Here is a 22,525-nt window from a genome sequence, read left to right as displayed (position 1 = left end):
GAGGTAATCAGTCCCTCAACCTAGGAGTAGGTGCGAAGAGCACCATAGTCGTGGAGATTCTGAAGCAGAAGAAAGGATCCTGGCGCTTATATAGTAATGTCAGGTGTAGCAAACGAGGGCATATTCACTGGTAGGCGGGATTCCCCAGTGGAAGTAGGTCCTTCCCAAAGAGATGGGTTAGTTGTAGTAGTAGTTGTCGTAGTCGTGAAGGTTATGTACATGTCCTCAGAATTAAGATTCCATGATGTTGCAGTGTCTGACAAGTTGTGTACGAATGGTATATAATACCGACAAGATGAGATTAAGACACATGTGCAACATCTGGGTATCTTTATTGTAGACGTTTCGCCATCCAGTGGCTTTATCAATACAAATTCTAGGACATAACTTGAAGACAGTAGAACTATGTACAGAAGATGAGGTAATCAGTCCCTCAACCTAGGAGTAGGTGCGAAGAGCACCATAGTCGTGGAGATTCTGAAGCAGAAGAAAGGATCCTGGCGCTTATATAGTAACGTCAGGTGTAGCAGATGAGGGCATATTCACTGGTAGGCGGGATTCCCCAGTGGAAGTAGGTCCTTCCCAAAGAGATGGATTAGTTGTAGTAGTAGTTGTCGTAGTTGTGAAGGTTATGTACATGTCCTCAGAATTAAGATTCCATGATGTTGCAGTGTCTGACAAGTTGTGTACGAATGGTATATAATACCGACAAGATGAGAGTAAGACACATGTGCAACATCTGGGTATGTTTATTGTAGACGTTTCGCCATCCAGTGGCTTTATCAATACAAATTCTAGGACATAACTTGAAGACAGTAGAACTATGTACAGAAGATGAGGTAATCAGTCCCTCAACCTAGGAGTAGGTGCGAAGAGCACCATAGTCGTGGAGATTCTGAAGCAGAAGAAAGGATCCTGGCGCTTATATAGTAACGTCAGGTGTAGCAGACGAGGGCATATTCACTGGTAGGCGGGATTCCCCAGTGGAAGTAGGTCCTTCCCAAAGAGATGGGTTAGTTGTAGTAGTAGTTGTCGTAGTCGTGAAGGTTATGTGAATATGCCCTCGTCTGCTACACCTGACGTTACTGTAAAAATAGGCCTTAAAAGAGGGCTGCGTGATATCACCATGGTTGTTTAATATATTTATACATAGGGTTGTTAGAGAAGTGAATGCTCGGGTGTTGGGAAGTGGTGTGGGATTAAAAAATAAAGAATCTAAAACAAAGTGGGGGTTGACACGGTTGCTTTTTGCTGATGACACTGTGCTTTTGGGAGATTCTGAAGAGAAGTTGCAGAGGTTGGTGGACGAATTTGGGAGGGCATGTAAAAGAAGGAAATTAAAACTGAGCATAGAAAAAGCAGGGTGATGAGGATAACAAAAAATTGTAGGTAATGAAAGATTGGATATCAGGTTGGAGAGAGTACAGAGGGAGTGAGTGTTTTCAGATATTTGGGAGTGGACTTGTCAGCAGGCGGGTCTATGAAAAACGAGGTTAATCATAGATTTCATGAAGGGAAAATAGGTAAATGGTGCACTGAGGAGTCTATGGAGATAAAGAATGTTATCCATAGAAGCAAAGAGGGTGATGTATGAGAGTATAGTTATACCAACGTTCTAATAAAGATGTGAAGCATGTGTGATAAATATTACAACAAGGAGAAGGCTGGAGGCAGTGAACATGTCGTGTCTGAGGGCAGTGTGTGGTGTGAATATTATGCAGAGAATCTGTATCTTGAAAATTAGGTGCGGGATTTCTAAAATTATTATCCAAAAGGGTGAGAAGGGGTCATTGAGATGGTCCGAATATTTAGAGAGGATGGAATGATTTGAAAGATGTATATAACTGTAGTGAAAGGAAAGTGGGGGAAGGGTCATCCTAGGAAAGGTTGTCAGCATAGTTGCTGAATCCCCTTACATGTGTTGTATAGATTAATTGAGCATTATAGTATCATCAATGTGTTTATATAGAAGATCCCTTAGGCCTGTGACTGTATGACATCATGGGATACAGCTTGAGTGTGAGGCGAGCTACCTCAGCCTCAGACGGCGTATAACATCCAACTAGGCAGTGACACGGCAGGCTGGGCTCCATCTCCCATTATCACAGTCTGACAGTATATATCGTTACCATCCAACTAGTGTGTCTACCTTCAACCCTCAAATCTCCTTTAAGAACCCCTTACGACAATTGGTGACAGCGGTGTGGGCGTAAAATTTATAATTGCGCCGATGTACGGAGATTTCTTTCGACCAGCAAGACGGCCATTTCCTGTCATCAGTAGGCCGACCTAGCCAGCCAGCTACCTCAGCCAGTTCCTCCCGCCCAAGCTTCTACCAGCCACTACATTATTCACTGGTCAGTCTCTTTGTATTAGTGTTTATCTGCTTATTTGCATCACTCCCGAGGGGTTGACCCGAGTTTGCAAAGTAAGCCAGCAACCAGTCTGTGGTGGGGGAGTCAGAACAACCCAGTCAGTCTAGCCTAGCCTACTCCATCCAGCTTTTGCCTGCCAAGCCAGCTTTCCACCCCTGCTGTGCTCTTCGTGAGAAGTTGTCAAAGCTATTCTGTGTGAAGAGTTAAGATAAGCCAGCAAGCAACTAACCCAGGTGTCTTACCCCAGTACTCAAGCAAGCCACGTGGGTACAGTCTTCATCGCTTTGTGCTCAAGCTCCAAGCCATTCTGAGTGCTCTTTTTCATCCCTGTGGTGTTGTGGTAATTCGTGGGTTTGTTTTTAAGCCAGCCGGCTTAGAATTATCTTCGCCCCAGTGTGGTTGTCCCCAGTGAGGCTTACACCGTTCATCCCATAGGCCCACTCACTCACCACGCGGTCTCGGTCTTAGCCCTGTTCCAGCCCACCCACCCACCCACTCGACACCGCTGCCTCAGATGCCTCACTCAGCCATTCACCCACTCACCCAACCTCTACCATTGTTTTGGTAATCTTACTACAGGTACTAGCAACATATTTTAAGGACCACATAGGGGGTCAAGAGCTAGAGTGTGTTTGGTGCCACCGTTGAAAGCCTCCTGTGTGAGTTCATCATCGATTTAAGCGCAGATACTACGAGTGTGGAGAGAAGTCAGTGATCGTAGCCAGCCACGAGAGCTTCTTACTGGTGATGTACCAGTTGACGGTTTCTCTGCTGGAGCAGGTAAGCATCATATCATCTCTTTCCTCTCTCTGTAGAAATGTTCCATAATTATTTTTTGATGAACACTGAGCTGGTGTATCCACGATGGATGAAACACATCTTTGTTGAACAAGAATAATTAGTAGTACCGATCTTCAGGTGAATATTGTGAGGGAAGATGCCCATCAAAATATGAAAAAAATGAACAGTTCTTCATCAACAATACAAACAAACAGTATCAAAATCCTGCTCGGTGAGAAGCTGCAAGACTGCCATGCAGAAAGTGATGCCAGTTTGTTAACTGTCGACTTGTCGGTGAAGAATAAAAGATAAGTGTAACACCTGGATATCTTTATTATCGAGACGTTTGCCTGCGTGCAGACATTTTCAAGGTATATACTGGAGCCAGAGGAGAGGTTCAGCAGTTGAAGACAGTATCATAGGAGAGTTGGACATACTAGTGGTACTAGGTTATACTCATAAGTGAGGCCAGCAGCTGACACAGGTACTGTGCCAACTGTACTGTAATGTCTACCAGAACAGCATCTGCACCAGGGGCGATAGCACCATCTGGCACAGTCCTTTTATTTTCCCATCTGTTATAGAATGCTGTCAGGTTTTCTATGAAGGCCGTTTTTATGTTTCCATCTTCTAATACCAAAGTGATTTTTTTCTACAGTTGGTTCTCATTTGGGCATACCAAAAACACTTCCCTGGTTAAATATCTCTTGTAGATGATTCCTGAATATCTGCATAAGATGTGTGGGTCCATTTCCCACGAAAGTTGCAAGTAATCCATGCAGAAGCCAGTTTGTTGCTGCGGTTGCAAGCTACACAGAGTTTCATGATATGACTTTTGTTGTTATACTGTATATTCTACTAATAACCTCCTTAAAGTATAAGTCTGTCTATTTTTATGTGTATCTTTTTGTATTTGCATGTATATGTGTACGAAACAATCTTACCGCTGCTAACAGTAACTGTTGTTTGGGTGTTTGATAATGGCGTCTACAAACCCTGTCAGCTTATGAATCCGGTCAGTGGATCACTTATTTTTAGATGAAGCCGGTCGGTGATTTTGGACTAGCTCGTGAAAGTACTACTATAATATTATTTAACAGAATAATATGTGTTCAGTTTGATACAAAAAGTATAACTTGCATGTTGTAGAAGCCGATGACCTCTGGCAGCTCCTACTATGACCAACGGCCGGTCACCTCTAGCACCTTTTTTTAACAGCCTGAGGTTTTGTGCATTTGTAGATCACTGTATTTACCTTTACTAAATTTTTTCCACCTCCATCACATCAAATATTATCACTATTGTTGGCTATGGTAGGGCGGCGGGTGACGAAAAACCATCAACCTACTACCACAGGACGGTAGTACCTCCCTGGGTGGTTGCTGTCTACCATCCTAGCAGAGATCTTGCAGTCCGCCTGAATGAACATCGAAATGCCTCTAACAGAGACGATGTAAGGTACGCCTGTGTCCTCCACAGAGACTCCACGGGGCATTTGATGAACTGGAACGAGGCACAACTCGTTCTCACCGAACCAGACCTCAGACGCCGACGGTGCCTAGAAGCCTCACTAATCGCCGTCACCGATACTATAGAACGCAACACTGGAAACTACAAAATTTCAAAAACATTGGCATACATGATACTTAAGCAGCACCAACCCAACAACACAGGAGTCACATGATTTCATCGTCTACCCGTCCTCATCATAGGAAGAGGTTGTTTTGATGAGGACCTGCCTCGCATGGGCCAATAGGCCTTCTACAGTGTTCCTCCATTGTTATGTTCTTATGACATTCCTCAGGTCACGTGCGTCACATCTCACTCTCCGCCTATATATATAATGTCTTTCTACCTCTGTATGTTAGAAGTGATCAAGGTCCCAGGACCGAAACGTTTTCTAATAAATATGTTATAGTGTTTGCTTACGTGTCTTTCTAAACAAATAGATATACAGAATTTGCTGTAAGTAGATAAATTTGTGTACGCATTACTTCCTGTAGATAAGGATTTTATAATTTAAAGGTACTAATAACTTTATATGGAAACAGACCATGATGAAGTTGATATAGTCAATCGTGTGTCTACTCTATGGGCCGCAATGAACTGTTTTTATGATAGAATGTATACTCAGGTGACTGGTGGTGGTGCACAGCACTGTCTTGATGGTATGTTCACTCAGGTGACTGGTGGTGCACAGCACTGTCTTGATGGTATGTTCACTCAGGTGACTGGTGGTGCACAGCACTGTCTTGATGGTATGTTCACTCAGGTGACTGGTGGTGCACAGCACTGTCTTGATGGTATGTTCACTCAGGTGACTGGTGGTGGTGCACAGCACTATCTTGATGGTATGTTCACTCAGGTGACTGGTGGTGGTGCACAGCACTGTCTTGATGGTATGTTCACTCACAGGATGGGTACCACTGTAAAATAAACTTGAGTTTCGGGTTATAATTCGAAATAAATATACACATTATTGCAGTGTTTAGCACGTCACTACACCTCAGTAATGTTCACTGCATATCAATGTTTATATTATGACATTAAGGCTAACTCTCCACGTCCTTGAATCTAACCTGACTTCCTTCTATTCCTCGGGCGTTTTGTAATGTCTACAGCTCCAGGATTCACCAAAAAGTACTATATTTACTGAGGTTTTCAGACAGTATTCATGACAAGTACTTAGGTAAGGGAGGCAGTGTCTAGCTTGTTTACCTAACCTTACACTCCCTTATTCCCTCACCTGAGTCACATGATCCAGTGAAGTGTAAAGGCGGTAAGTGGAGCAAGGAACGATAAAAAAGAAAATAAATCCAGAATACTGGTTCAAGTATATTTCTTCTAGGAACACTTCACAATAATAAGGAAGGAAAAAAGCGCTCAAAATATATCTGACGTCACTGGAGGAAGGAAAACAGGCATAAAAATGAACTTATTCAGAGCAGACGAACAGAACTTCCCGCGTCATGCAGAAACTCAGCACTATTTTCCTGTTAGTGACGTTATGTTGTTTTCTGACAGTTTTCTGGTACTTTCTACACACTAGAAACACTAAATACATCTCAACTATCTCAGCGAGTGTCAGCCAAGTAAGGGTAAGCAATATCCGCCAGACATCAGTGTCAGGAAGTGTCAGTCAGGCATCAGTGTCAGGCAGCGTCAATCAGTCACCCGCTTGCTCTGCATTGTTTACCATCACTGATGTTCCTGGAGAAGAAATATTCCAGCAGTATATACGTTATCTTACTCCCTCTCTTGATAATATGACGGACAGTGACAGTTGGCCAGCACAAAACTGGCTCACAACTAAACATGACAAGTTAGACCAAGTAGACACACCTGTTGTCACAAACGTTCGACACATGCTGCAGAGTAGACAAGTGGCCGCAGAGGCCCTCGCAGGTGTTACACAGGTGTTATTAAAAAGGAAATTATCAACTGGAGTTACCACAGACGATTATTATAAACTCAGTCAGCTTCTACCGAGCTTACTGACCTTCAGAAAGACAGAGAATCACAGGAATGGTGAAGAACAGACAGAAGAACCAACAGTCAAGAAGGTTGACGCACACAAGGATGGAGAACCTGGTAATATATGGAGTAAAACAATGAATAACAGGTTAGGGCTGAGTGGAGGAGTACTACCCTTCGTGCCGTGTGTGGTAGCTCCTTATGACGCTTCCCACGCCATCACATGCATCAACAAGAGACTAGAAAACAACAAAACTTTACGCATACATTTCTTGGGTGACTCCAAAATCAGGGACGTGTTTATGGGACTTCTACGTCGAACTGACAGTGAATTTAGATACATGATTCACTATTTGGTAAGTTTCGATTCATTATTAATAATAATATTATCTTGATACTTTTTAAGCTTATATTAAATAATGTGTTACGCTGCAGTACAGTGTTTAAATGCAGTACTGGAAATGTTTATCATCAGGTATTAATAAAACCTTTTTATAATTGTTACCAGTATTTTCTTGATCATGTGAAACAGGAAAACGTCTCTTAACATAGGTGATCTTTGTTATTTAATGAATTCATTCAGTGAAGCTTTTGGTCATTTGATCGAGACATTGTGCTGGCTTTCAGGTCAACATAAAAATACTGATCGGATGTAATGGTAAGTTTTCCATCTATATCAAAACAAAAATACACAACAAAGTTCTTTTATAAGATACTCTTAAATACTACAGATGGACTCTTGATCCAGGTAACTGGAGCATCTTTGCTGAGATTAAACCTGATTTCCCACCATCTCTCCCGTTGCACCGACGCTGTGTAATTTATTTTCTGGGTTTAATGTGAAGTGATAATAAACAGATGTATTTGGGTCGCTGCGTGGACCTAGAAACGTACCGTCTATTGTATTCCCTCCCCCCGTAAGTCAATTCACGCTAAATGATTAGTGCAGAGTGCAGCATAATTTACTAATGCAGTTAAATATTAACATTAAATACCTAAAACGAATTAGATTTATGATGTACAAGTTATTACTTGGAGATAATTTCACAATTTCTTCAATAAAAATGGCAAATCAATACTTATATATCCTTAAATTAATTAAAAACTTTCAGTAAACAATATCAACTTGGAAACAAAACTGATGATTCATTCTCCTGCAGTTTGAAGTCGCTCGGAATATACATTATCAAGTTACTGAAGGTCGCAGCCCAGAGGAAGCCACACTTAAAAAATATCAGATAAAAAACTGTATTTCAACTTTACCAGTTTCTTCCATAAAAAAAATTGGAACAAACTTTCCTCTAAGTAAAATTTAACAGCTTTTAAGGTTTAAATATACCTGGAGTATACCTGTAGGGAGTTGTGGGGGGCAACGCCCCCGCGGCCCGGTCTGTGACCAAGGCCTTGTGGTGGATCAGGATTGATCAGCCAAGCTGTTACTGCTGGCCGCACGCAAACTACATGTAAATATTGATTTTCTTATTAGAACTTTGGGCACATAATATACAAATTTTTTACAGTGGTGATAAAGACACACGCTGTTATGTGCGTATAATATATTATGTTGACTAACACAGGCTAACAAAAACTCTGTGATTTATTTATGATTAGAAGATAATCACAGAAACTAATTTAATTATTAATATTTAGACAGTGAAACTTAAACAATCTAAAGTCAACCAGAAGAGATATTCTCCAGTTATTGTATACATTCCAACAAACTAATAACAATAACAACAACAATAATAATAATAATAATAATAATAATAATAATAATAATAATAATAATAATAATAATAATAATAATATCTTTATTTCTACAAGTACATGTACAAGGTATACAATCCTAGCTGACATCAGTGACAAACTACTATATAGAAAGCCACTTGTTATGCTGAACATTTCAGGCAAATTAGGTCAGTTTTATCCCAGGATGCGACCCACACCAGTCCACTAACACCCAGGTACCTATTATTACTGATAGGGAACATAGACATCCGGTGTAAGGAAACACACCCAATGTTTCTACCCTATCCGGGAATCGAACCACGGCCCCCTCAGCGTGTGAAGCGAGAGCTTTGCCTACCAGGCCACGGGCCACCAACACGGCCTAAAACCAATGTTTAATCCATTTCATAAAATGATTCAACCATTAAATATTAATGCCGTTAATAAATGTTTTATTTTAATCAGGGATAATATAACACCTGTGGTATGGAAAGCATTGAGATTCAGTCTAGGGAAAGGGAAGACAAGTCCAGTTCCTTGGATCAAGAGCCTCTCATCAGCATCAACGCACAACAACGAAATAATGTAAAATAATAATATACAAACTCGAGATAACGAATGCCAAGATGGCGCCTAAACTCAATAACAACACCAACCTTCTCAGTAGCAAACTTAAGTTGAAATTTGCAGACGATGAGACGAAGTTTTGCAGTTATCAGACGGAAGTTTTGTAGTCATCAGACGGAAGGTTTGTAGTTATGAGAGGGAAGTTTCGCAGATATGAGAGAGAAGTTTTGTAGTTATGAGAGGGAGACATAATGTTGGGAGTGACCCATATGTTACACTGTGCTCAGAACACTGACACACGCAGGTTGTACCATCAATCTTGCCTATATTACAGTACACTCAAGCTGTTACAGTACACACATGCTGTTACAGTACACTCAAGCTGTTACAGTACACTCATGTTGTTACAGTACACTCAAGCTGTTACAGTACACTCAAGCTGTTACAGTACACTCATGCTGTTACAGTACACTCAAGCTGTTACAGTACACTCATGTTGTTACAGTACACTCAAGCTGTTACAGTACACTCAAGCTGTTACAGTACACTCAAGCTGTTACAGTACACTCAAGCTGTTACAGTACACTCAAGCTGTTACAGTACACTTAAGTTGTTACAGTACACTCAAGCTGTTACAGTACACTCAAGCTGTTACAGTACACTCAAGCTGTTACAGTACACTCAAGCTGTTACAGTACACTCAAGCTGTTACAGTACACTCAAGCTGTTACAGTACACTCAAGCTGTTACAGTACACTCAAGCTGTTACAGTACACACATGCTGTTACAGTACACTCAAGCTGTTACAGTATACTCATACTGTTAAAGTACACTCAAGCTGTTACAGTACACTCAAGCTGTTACAGTACACTCAAGCTGTTACAGTACACTCAAGGTGTTACAGTACACTCAAGCTGTTACAGTACACACATGTTGTTACAGTACACTCAAGCTGTTACAGTATACTCATACAGTTAAAGTACACTCAAGCTGTTACAGTACACTCAAGCTGTTACAGTACACTCAAGCTGTTACAGTACACTCAAGCTGTTACAGTACACACATGCTGTTACAGAACACTCAAGCTGTTACAGTACACTCAAGCTGTTACAGTACACACATGTTGTTACAGAACACTCAAGATGTTACAGTACACTCAAGCTGTTACAGTACACACATGCTGTTACAGAACACTCAAGCTGTTACAGTACACTCAAGCTGTTACAGTACACTTATGCTGTTACAGTACACTCAAGTTGTTACAGTACACACAAGCTCTTACAGTACACTCAAGCTGTTACAGTACACTAAAGCTGTTACAGTACACTCATACTGTTACAGTACACTCAAGCTGTTACAGTACACTCAAGCGGTTACAGTACACTCATGCTGTTACAGTACACTCAAACTGTTACAGTACACTCAAGCTGCTACAGTACACTCAAGCAGTTACAGTACACTCAAGCTGTTACAGTACACTCAAGCTGTTACAGTACACTCAAGCTGTTACAGTACACTCAAGTTGTTACAGTACACTCAAGCTGTTACAGTACACTCAAGCTGTTACAGTACACTCAAGTTGTTACAGTACACTCAAGCTGTTACAGTACACTCAAGCTGTTAGAGTACAATCATGCTGTTACAGTACACTCAAGCTGCTACAGTACACTCAAGTTGTTACAGTACACTCATGTTGTTACAGTACACTCAAGTTGTTACAGTACACTCATGCTGTTACAGTACACTTAAGCTGCTACAGTACATTCATGTTGTTACAGTACACTTAAGCTGCTACAGTACACTCATGTTGTTAGAGTACACTCAAGTTGTTACAGTACACTCATGCTGTTACAGTACACTCATGCTGGTACAGTACACTCAAGCTGTTACAGTACACTCATCCTGTTACAGTACACTCAAGGTGTTACACTACACTCATGCTGTAACAGTACACTCAAGCTGTTAGAGTACACTCATGTTGTTACAGTACACTCATGCTGTAACAGTACACTCAAGCTGTTAGAGTACACTCATGTTGTTACAGTACACTCAAGTTGTCAGAGTACACTCAAGCTGTTACAATACACTCACGTTTTTACAGTACACTCAAGTTGTTACAGTACACTCAAGCTACTACAGTACACTCAAGCTGTTACAGTACACTCAATCTGTTACAGTACACTCAAGCTACTACAGTACACTCAAGCTGTTACAGTACCTTCATGCTGTTACAGCACACTCAAGCTGTTACAGTACACTCAAGTTGTTACAGTACACTCATGCTGTTACAGTACACCGAAGTTGTTACAGTACACTCATGCTTTTACAGTACACTCAAGCTGTTACAGTACACTCATGCTGTTACAGTACACTCAAGTTGTTACAGTACACTCAAGCTGCTACAATACACTCATGTTGTTACAGTACACTCAAGCTGCTACAATACACTCATGTTGTTACAGTACACTCAAGCTGTTACAGTACACTCAAGGTGCTACAGTACGGTCAAACTGTTAGAGTACGCTCAAGATGTTACAGTACACTCAAGGTGCTACAGTACGCTCAAACTGTTACAGTACGCTCAAGATGTTACAATACACTCAAGCTGTTACAGTACACTCAAGCTGTTACAGTACATTCAAGCTGTTACAGTACACTCAGGGTGCTACAGTACGCTCAAACTGTTACAGTATGCTCAAGATGTTACAGTACACTCAAGCTGTTACAGTACACTCAAGCTGTTACAGTACACTCAAGTTGTTACAGTACACTCAAGCTGCTACAATACACTCATGTTGTTACAATACACTCATGCTGTTACAGTACACTCAAGCTGTTACAGTACACTCAAGTTGTTACAGTACACTCAAGCTGCTACAATGCACTCATGTTGTTACAGTACACTCATGCTGTTACAGTACACTCAAGCTGCTACAATGCACTCATGTTGTTACAGTACACTCATGCTGTTACAGTACACTCAAGCTGTTACAGTACACTCAAGCTGTTACAGTACATTCAAGCTGTTACAGTACATTCAAGCTGTTACAGTACACTCAAGCTGTTACAGTACACTCATGCTGTTACAGTACACTCAAGATGTTACAGTACACTCAAGCTGTTACAGTACACTCATGCTGTTACAGTACACTCAAGATGTTACAGTACACTCAAGCTGTTACAGTACACTCAAGCTGTTACAGTACATTTAAGCTGTTACAGTACACTCAAGCTGTTACAGTACACTCAAACTGTTACAATACACTCAAGCTGTTACAGTACACTCAAACTGATACAGTAAACTCAAGCTGATACAGTACTCTAAAGCTGTTACAGTATACTCAAGCTGTTACAGTACACTCAAGCTGTTACAGTACACTCAAGCTTTTACACTACACTCAAGCTGTTCCAGTACACCCAAGCTGTTACAGTACACTCAAGCAGTTACAGTACACTCAAGCTGTTACAGTACATTCACGCTGTTACAATACACTCAAGCTGTTACAGAACATTCAAGCTGTTACAGTACACTCAAGCTGTTACAGTACACTCAAGCTGTTACAATACACTCAAGCTGTTACAGTATACTCAAGCAATTACAGTACACTCAAGCTGTTACAGTACACTCAAGTTGTTACAGTACACTCAAGCTGTTACAGTACACTCAAGCTCTTACAGTATACTCAAGCTGTTACAGTACACTCAAGCTGTTACAGTACACTCAAGCTGTTACAGTACACTTAAGCTGTTACAGTACACTCAAGCTGTTACAGCATACTCAAGCTGTTACAGTACTCTCAAGCTGTTACTGTACACTCAAGTTGTTACAGTACACTCAAGCTGTTACAGTACACTCAAGGTGTTACAGTACAATCAAGCTGTTACAGTACACTAAAGCTGTTACAGTACTCTCAAACTGTTACAGTACACTCAAGGTGTTACAGTACACTAAAGCTCTTACAGTACACTTAAGCTGTACAGTACACTCAAGCTGTTACAGTTCATTCAAGGTGCTAGAGTACACTCAAGGTATTACAGTACACTCAAGCTGTTACAGTACACTCAAGCTGTTACAGAACACTTAAGCTGTTACAGTACACTCAAGGTGTTACAGTGCACTCAAGCTTTTACAGTACACTGAAGCTGTTACAGTACACTCAAGCTGTTACAGTACACTCAAGCTGTTACAGTACACTCAAGGTACTACAGTACACTCAAGGTGTTACAGTACACTAACGCTGTTACAGTACACTCAAGCTGTACAGTACACTCAAGCTGTTACAGTTCATTCAAGTTGCTAGAGTACACTCAAGGTATTACAGTACACTCATGGTGTTACAGAACATTCAAGATGTTACATAACACTAAAGCTGTTACAGTACACTCAAGCTGTTACAGTACACTTAAGCTGTTACAGTACACTCAAGGTGTTACAGTGCACTCAAGCTTTTACAGTACACTGAAACTGTTACAGTACACTCAAGCTGTTACAGTACACTCAAGCTGTTACAGTACACTCAAGGTACTACAGTACACTCATGGTGTTACATTACATTCAAGGTGTTACATCCTGGAGTGGAACCACAGTCGATGGCCTCCACTCCAAACCAACAGATACAGATACTAATGCCGGAAAAAAAATCCCCCCCCAGTACCAACAATACCACCAGTCCGATAACATTCTTCTTTGCAAATATACAGGGTCTAAAGCCAGCAACAAACAACAAAATACCTTTCATCCGTGGACTGCTTGCAGAGGCAAAGGCAATGTTCGCGGCTTTCACTGAGACCCACATAAAGGACCACTTGGACAACGAAATATGGATCCCAGGTTACAACCTATACAGATGTGACAGAGTGAACAGGCAAAAGGGGGGGGGTTGGCCTGTACATTGCAGAGTCACTTGTTTGCACAGAACTGCTTAATGCCTCAAATGACGTAGTGGAAGTTTTAGCAGTAAAGGTCGAGAACCAAAACCTAGTCAAGCCTCCGGATGCAACATCCCAGCAATTCCAGGAACAGCTGTTAAAAATTGACCACTGTCTGGAAAATCTTCCAGCTCCTGCACCCAACATCTTGCTCCTGGGGGATTTCAACTTAAGGCACCTAAAATGGAGGAATATAGCAAATAATATTGTTGCAGTAATAACACCAGGAGGCAGCTCTGATGAAAACTCACACTCACACGAGCTTTTAAATCTCTGCACAAAATTCAATTTAAACCAGCAAATAATAGAGCCTACTAGACTGGAGAATACACTAGACCTCATCTTCACTAACAATGATGATCTGATAAGAAATGTCACCATATCAAAAACAATATACTCAGATCACAACATAATTGAGGTTCAGACATGTATGCGTGGAGCCCCAGACCGACAAAATGAGACTAGTCACGAGGGAGCATTCACCAAATTCAACTTCAATAACAAAAACATAAAGTGGGACCAAGTAAACCAAGTCCTAACCGATATAAGCTGGGAAGATATACTAAGCAACACAGACCCAAACTTATGCCTAGAACAGATTAACTCGGTGGCACTCGATGTATGCACAAGGCTTATTCCTCTAAGAAAAAGGAGGAGTAGATGTAAAATAGAAAGAGACAGGCGCTCCCTTTACAGGCGACGGAAAAGAATAACAGAGCGGCTAAAAGAGGTCAATATATCTGAAATGCGCAGGGAGACACTGGTCAGAGAAATAGCAAGCATCGAACTTAAGCTAAAAGAATCCTTTAGGAGTCAGGAATCGCGGGAAGAACTAAAAGCCATAAATGAAATCGAAAGAAACCCAAAGTATTTCTTCTCCTATGCCAAATCAAAATCGAGAACAACGTCCAGTATTGGGCCCCTACTTAAACAAGATGGGTCCTACACAGATGACAACAAGGAAATGAGTGAGCTACTCAAGTCCAAATATGACTCAGTTTTTAGCAAGCCGCTAACCAGACTGAGAGTCGAAGATCAAAATGAATTTTTTATGAGAGAGAGCCACAAAATTTGATTAACACAAGCCTATCCGATGTTATCCTGACGCCAAATGACTTCGAACAGGCGATAAATGACATGCCCATGCACTCTGCCCCAGGGCCAGACTCATGGAACTCTGTGTTCATCAAGAACTGCAAGAAGCCCCTATCACGAGCCTTTTCCATCCTATGGAGAGGGAGCATGGACACGGGGGTCGTCCCTCAGTTACTAAAAACAACAGACATAGCCCCACTCCACAAAGGGGGCAGTAAAGCAACAGCAAAGAACTACAGACCAATAGCACTAACATCCCATATCATAAAAATCTTTGAAAGGGTCCTAAGAAGCAAGATCACCACCCATCTAGAAACCCATCAGTTACACAACCCAGGGCAACATGGGTTTAGAACAGGTCGCTCCTGTCTGTCTCAACTACTGGATCACTACGACAAGGTCCTAAATGCACTAGAAGACAAAAAGAATGCAGATGTAATATATACAGACTTTGCAAAAGCCTTCGACAAGTGTGACCATGGCGTAATAGCGCACAAAATGCGCGCTAAAGGAATAACAGGAAAAGTCGGTCGATGGATCTATAATTTCCTGACTAACAGAACACAGAGAGTAGTCGTCAACAGAGTAAAGTCCGAGGCAGCTACGGTGAAAAGCTCTGTTCCACAAGGCACAGTACTAGCTCCCATCTTGTTCCTCATCCTCATATCCGACATAGACAAGGATGTCAGCCACAGCACCGTGTCTTCCTTTGCAGATGACACCCGAATCTGCATGACAGTGTCTTCCATTGCAGACACTGCAAGGCTCCAGGCGGACATCAACCAAATCTTTCAGTGGGCTGCAGAAAACAATATGAAGTTCAACGATGAGAAATTTCAATTACTCAGATATGGTAAACATGAGGAAATTAAATCTTCATCAGAGTACAAAACAAATTCTGGCCACAAAATAGAGCGAAACACCAACGTCAAAGACCTGGGAGTGATTATGTCGGAGGATCTCACCTTCAAGGACCATAACATTGTATCAATCGCATCTGCTAGAAAAATGACAGGATGGATAATGAGACCCTTCAAAACTAGGGAGGCCAAGCCCATGATGACACTCTTCAGGTCACTTGTTCTATCTAGGCTGGAATATTGCTGCACTCTAACAGCACCTTTCAAGGCAGGTGAAATTGCCGACCTAGAAAATGTACAGAGAACTTTCACGGCGCGCATAACGGAGATAAAACACCTCAATTACTGGGAGCGCTTGAGGTTTCTAAACCTGTATTCCCTGGAACGCAGGAGGGAGAGATACATGATTATATACACCTGGAAAATCCTAGAGGGACTAGTACCGAACTTGCACACGAAAATCACTCACTACGAAAGCAAAAGACTTGGCAGACGATGCACCATCCCCCCAATGAAAAGCAGGGGTGTCACTAGCACATTAAGAGACCATACAATAAGTGTCAGGGGCCCGAGACTGTTCAACTGCCTCCCAGCACACATAAGGGGGATTACCAACAGACCCCTGGCAGTCTTCAAGCTGGCACTGGACAAGCACCTAAAGTCAGTTCCTGATCAGCCGGGCTGTGGCTCGTACGTTGGTTTGCGTGCAGCCAGCAGCAACAGCCTGGTTGATCAGGCGCTGATCCACCAGGAGGCCTGGTCACAGACCGGGCCGCGGGGGCGTTGACCCCCGAAACTCTCTCCAGGTAAACTCCAGGTAAACACTAAAGCTGTTACTGTACGCTCAAGGTGTTACAGTACACTTAAGCTGTTACAGTACACTCAAGCTGCTACAGTACACTCAAGGTGTTACAGTACACTCAATCTGTTACAGTACACGCAAGGTGTTACAGTACACTCAAGCTGATACAGTAAACTCAAGCTGATACAGTACACTCAGGCTGTTACAATACACTCAAGCTGTTACAGTACACTCAAGCTGATACAGTAAACTCAAGCTGATACAGTACACTCAAGCTGTTACAGTACACTCAAGCTGTTACGGTACACTCAAGGTGTTACAGTACACTCAAGCTGTTACAGTACACCCAAGCTGCTACAATACACTCAAGCTGTTACAGTATTCTCAAGCAGTTACAGTACACTCAAGCTGTTACAGTACACCCAAGCTGTTACAATACACTCAAGCTGTGACAGTATACTCAAGCAGTTACAGTACACTCAAGCTGTTACAGTACACTCAAGCTGTTACAGTACACTAAAGCTGTTACAGTACACTGAAGCTGTTACAGTACACTGAAGCTGTTACAGTACGCTCAAGCTGTTACAGTACACTCAAGGTGTTACAGTACACTCAAGGTGTTACAGTACAATCAAGATGTTACAGTACACTCAAGCTGTACATTACACTCAAGCTGTTACAGTACACTCAAGCTATTACAGTGCACTCAAGGTGTTTCAGTACACTGAAGATGTTACAGCACACTCAAGCTGTACAGTACACTCAAGCTGTTACAGTACAGTCAAGTTGTTACAGTACACTCAAGCTTTTGCAGTGCACACAAGGTGTTACAGTGCACTCAAGCTTTTACAGTGCACTCAAGCTGTTACAGTACACTCAAGCTGTTACAGTACACTCAAGGTGTTACAGTACACTCAAGCTTTTACAGTACACTCAAGGTGTTACAGTGCACTCAAGCTTTTACAGTGCACTCAAGCTGTTACAGTACACTCAAGGTGTTACAGTACACTCAAGGTGTTACAGTACACTCAAGCTGTTACAGTACACTCAAGCTGTTACAGAACACTCAAGGTGTTACAGTACACTCAAGCTGTTACAGTACACTCAAGCTGTTACAGTACACTCAAGGTGTTACAGGACACTCAAGGTGTTACAGTACACTCAAGCTGTTACAGTACACTCAAGGTGTTACAGTGCACTCAAGCTGTTACAGTACACTGAAGCTGTTACAGTACACTCAAGGTGTTACAGTACGCTCAAGCTGTTACAGTGCACTCAAGGTGTTACAGTGCACTCAAGGTGTTACAATACGCTCAAGCTGTTGCAATATACTCAAACTGTTACAGTACACTCAAGGTGTTACAGTACACTCAAGCTGTTACAGTACACTCAAGCTGTTACAGTACACTCAAGCTGTTACAATACACTCAAGCTGTTACAGTACACTCAAGCTGTTACAGTACACTCAAGATGTTGCTCTACACTCAAGGTGTTACAGTACACTCAAGCTGTTACAGTGCACTCAAGCTGTTACAGTACACTCAAGCTGTTACAGTACACTCAAGCTGTTACAGAGCACTCAGGCTGTTACAGTACACTCAAGCTGTTACAGTACACTCAAGCTGTTACAGTACACTCAAGCTGTTACAGTACACTCAAGCTGATACAGTACACTCAGGCTGATACACTACACTCAAGCTGTTACAGTACACTCAAGCTGTTACAGTACACTCAAACTATTACAGTACACTTAAGCTGTTACAGTACACTCAAGCTGTTACAGTACATTCAAGCTGTTGCAGTATGCTCAAGCTGTTACAGTACACTCAATCTGTTACAGTACGTAAGAACATAAGAAAGAAGGAACACTGCAACAGGTCTACTAACCCATGCGGAACAGGTCCATGCGTCCCCCTCGGATTAGCCAAATGACCAACCCCCCTTGGATTAGCCCAATAACCCACCCAGTCTGGCCACCTCCACTCAAGGAAGTAGCACGGCACCAGACCCAGCAGCACAAGCTAGTCAGGTGCAACTCACACCCACCCACACCAACTCATGTATTTATCTAAACTATTTTTAAAACTACACAACGTTTTAGCCTCAATAACTGTACTCGGGAGTTTGTTCCACTCATCCATAACTCTATTACCAAACCAGTGCTTTCCTATTCCCTTCCTGAATCTGAATTTTTCCAACTTGAAACCATTGCTGCGAGTCCTGTCTTGGCTGGAAATTTTCAGCACGCTTTTTAGCTATTTACATCCCCTTTATTTATTCCTGCTTTCCATTTATACACCTCGATCATATCCCCCCTAATTCTACGCCTTTCGAGAGAGTGCAGATTCAGGGCTCTCAGTCTATCCTCATAGGGAAGATTTCTGATATATGCGATCATCTTTGTCATCCTCCTCTGTACGTTTTCCAGAGCATTTATATCCATTCTGTAATACGGTGACCAGAACTGAGCAGCATAGTCTAAATGAGGCCTAACCAAGGATATATAGAGTTGAAGAACAACCTGAGGACTTCTATTACCTATACTTCCAAATATGAAACCAAGAATTCTGTTAGCTTTATTGCGAACACTAATGCACTGTTGTCTTTGTTTTAGGTTACTGCTAGCCAGAACTCCTAAATCCTTTTTGCAATCAGAAGTATTAATATCTACATTATTTAGTTTATATGTGGCATGGTTATTTTCCTGTCCAACATTCAGATCTTTGCATTTGTCAATATTCAACTGCGTCTGCCACTTTTCCGACCATTGCATCAGTCTATTCAAATCATCCTGGAGTGCTCTAGTGTCCTCATTAGAATAAATTGGACGGCCTATTTTGGTGTCATCAGCAAATTTGCTTATGTCGCTATTTATTCCCTCATCTATGTCGTTTATGTAAATTGTGAACACTGATGCCTGAGGAGCACCACTTGTGATGTGCCCCCATTCTGATTTCTCCCCATTTATGCAAACTCTCTGCTGCCTATTTGTCAGCCATGCCTCTATCCAGGAAAAAAATTTCTCCTCCTATTCCGTGTGCCTTAAGTTTCCTCAATAGCCTTTTATGTGGAACTCTATCGAAAGCCTTACTGAAGTCCATATACACAATATCATATTCATTACCATGATCTACCTCCTCAAACACCTTAGAGGAAAATGTTAGTAAATTCGTAAGACAGGAACACCCCTTTGTAAAATTGTGTTGAGATTCATTAATCAATCTGTGCCTATCAAGATGGCTGCGAATTGCTTCGGCAATTATTGTTTCCGTAAAATTTCCCTCTATGGAGGTAAGGCTTATTGGTCTATAGTTCGAAGCCAAGGACCTGTCACCTGCCTTGTAAATAGATATCACATTTGCCATTTTCCACTTATTAGGCACTATGCCAGTTTGTAGTGATATGTTAAAAAGATTAGCCAAAGGTATGCTAAGTTCCTCTTTACATTCCTTTAACACCCTTGCAAACAGTTCATCAGGACCTTTGGATTTGTTAGGTTTTAGTTTCTCTATTTGTCTGAGGACCATGTCACTAGTTACTGCAATCGTGCATAGTTTATCATCCTTTTCTACATAATCTATTATTTCAGGAATATCGCTAGTATTTTCCTGGGTGAAAACTGAGAGGAAATAGGTATTTAGAATTTCACACATATCCTTATCACTGTCAGTGATCTGACCAGAGTTACTCTTAAGTGGGCCAATCTTGTCCCTAATCTTACTTCTGTATACCTGAAAGAGCCTTTTTGGGTTAGTCTTTGAATCCCTTGCGACCTTAGCCTTATAATTCCTTTTTGCTTTTCTTATTCCTTTCTTTATTTCTCTCTTTAATTAAATATTGTGATTTCTTTACTGCCCATCCCCTCTTTTGATACGCCTATATATGCCTCTATTTTGACCAATGAGATGTTTTAATCTATTGTTCATCCATTTGAGATCATTTTTGTTAGATCTAATTTCCCTACTCGGAACAAAAGTTGTCTGGGCAGCTAGAACTATGCTCTGAAAAACGTCATATTGGCAACCAAGATCACCTACTTGACCCAAAGTCAGGACATCCCAATTTAGCCCACCCAGGTAATTTTTCAGTCCCATGAAGTCGGCCAAGTGAAAATCTGGGACAGAGATTTGATTGCAGTTATCTGGGTAATTCCATGAAATATTGAAACTAAGTGATTTGTGATTACTTTTCCCAAGCTCATCATTAACCTCAAGATTATTAATTACTGAATCTTTGTTGGCAAGAACCAAATCAAGCAGATTGTTTCCTGTAGTTGGTTCTGTCACAACCTGTTCTAAAAAGCAATCCTGAACCGTATCAAGAAAGTCACTAGACTCAAGATTTTCTGTCATATTGTTCCAATCAATTTGTCTAAAGTTAAAATCTCCCATTATCACAACATTTTCATATCTAGATGCCTTATGAATTTCGTCCCATAACAGCTTACTGCACTCCCTATCAAGGTTTGGGGGCCTGTAAACCACACCCAGATTAATTTGTCACGTCCCTCGAGAAACTGTAGCCAAACAGATTCTGTGTTCGATGTTTCTAATCTTATATCATGTCTAAGATAACAATTTAAATTTTCTCTGACATACATCGCCACTCCACCACCCTTCCTGTTGACCCTATCACTGTGGAATAATTTATAAATCTGTATGTTGCATTCAGAAGGCATTTCTCTATCTTTCAGATTGAACCAGGTCTCTGTTATACCAATAATATCTATATTACCTACACCTGCAAGTAATCTTAGCTCATCTATCTTATTTCTTAGACTCCTACTATTTGTATAGTAAACCTTATGGGAGCTAGTCACTCGTTGCCCTCTACTATCTCTCTTTGTTGATCAATTGATTTGCCATTACTAGCAACTTTATTTTGAATATTATCTTTTAAATATCCCTGAGGCATCCCGGTAATAACTGCTGTTTTTAACCCTAATGGTGCAGCCTGATTATTTCCCACAAACACCCATACCTCTATAATCTCCATCCTCAGAGAGATGAACCCCATCCCTTGCATACATATCACGTTTGCCAAAGAACAGGTCCCAGTTATCAATGAATGGGATTGCAAGTTCCTTGCAGTACCTGTCTAGCCAGCAATTTATACCAATTGCCCTGGACATCCATTCATTGCCCACTCCCTTTCTAGGCAAGATGCTACATATGACTGGGATCCCTCCCTTAGACCGAACTACTTCTATAGCTGACCTCTACTTATCCAGCAGCTCTTCTCTCCTGCCCTTCCCAATGTCATTACCCCCAGCACTAAGACAGATAATGGGCTTGTTCCCATTACCTGCCATAATATTACCCAACCTGCTGAATATGTCATGAACACCAGCTCCAGGAAGGTACACTCTCTGTCTGACCTTTCTGTCTCTGTTACAAAATGCACGGTCCATATATCTTACCTGAGAATTGCCTACTATTAAAATATTCTTACCTTGATTAGCAGGGGAATCAGTGATACCTTCAACCTCACTAACCACTGAAGTACACTCGTCTTGGAGAACAGAGAATCGATTTCCTACCTTCATATCTTCTCTATTAACTCTCATCTTCCTTCTTCCTGAACTTTGAACCACTTGCCACTTAAAGCAGCTGCTACTATCACTGCTATTGACCATTTCCTCCTTACCAGCTAAATCCTTCTCACACTCGCTCCCAAACTCATTTTTGCGAAGCTTCAGCTTCCTATTTTTCTCCTGAAGAAGAAGAATCTTCTTCAACACTTGAACCTGAGATTCTAAAACAATACAACAAGCCATGGTGCTTGGTAACAGCCCACGCTAACTCCCAAGAGCTTAGGCAGGTATGACCACAGGTGACCACTGACCTCAGCGTACTGACCACTGACCTCAGCGTACTGACCACTGACCTCAGCGTACTGACCACTGACCTCAGCGT

The 22,525-nt window shown here is 41.6% G+C and overlaps 1 protein-coding gene across 1 annotated transcript in view; it reads left to right on the top strand.

The window, feature by feature from the left end:
- The first annotated feature begins 6,287 nt into the window (after positions 1-6,287).
- Positions 6,288-22,525, top strand: part of LOC128694388 (uncharacterized) — a 102,113-nt gene continuing 85,875 nt past the window's right edge. The window contains exon 1 of the mRNA XM_070098039.1: positions 6,288-6,985. Within this exon, the coding sequence (XP_069954140.1) occupies positions 6,422-6,985 (564 nt within the window). The 5' untranslated portion in view covers positions 6,288-6,421. The remainder of the gene's footprint in view (positions 6,986-22,525) is intronic.

Source organism: Cherax quadricarinatus, chromosome 60 (genome assembly GCF_038502225.1).
Source record: "Cherax quadricarinatus isolate ZL_2023a chromosome 60, ASM3850222v1, whole genome shotgun sequence".
Taxonomy (NCBI): domain Eukaryota; kingdom Metazoa; phylum Arthropoda; class Malacostraca; order Decapoda; family Parastacidae; genus Cherax; species Cherax quadricarinatus.
Note: the sequence above shows the minus strand (reverse complement) of the source record. Positions and strands in the feature narration are given on the sequence as shown.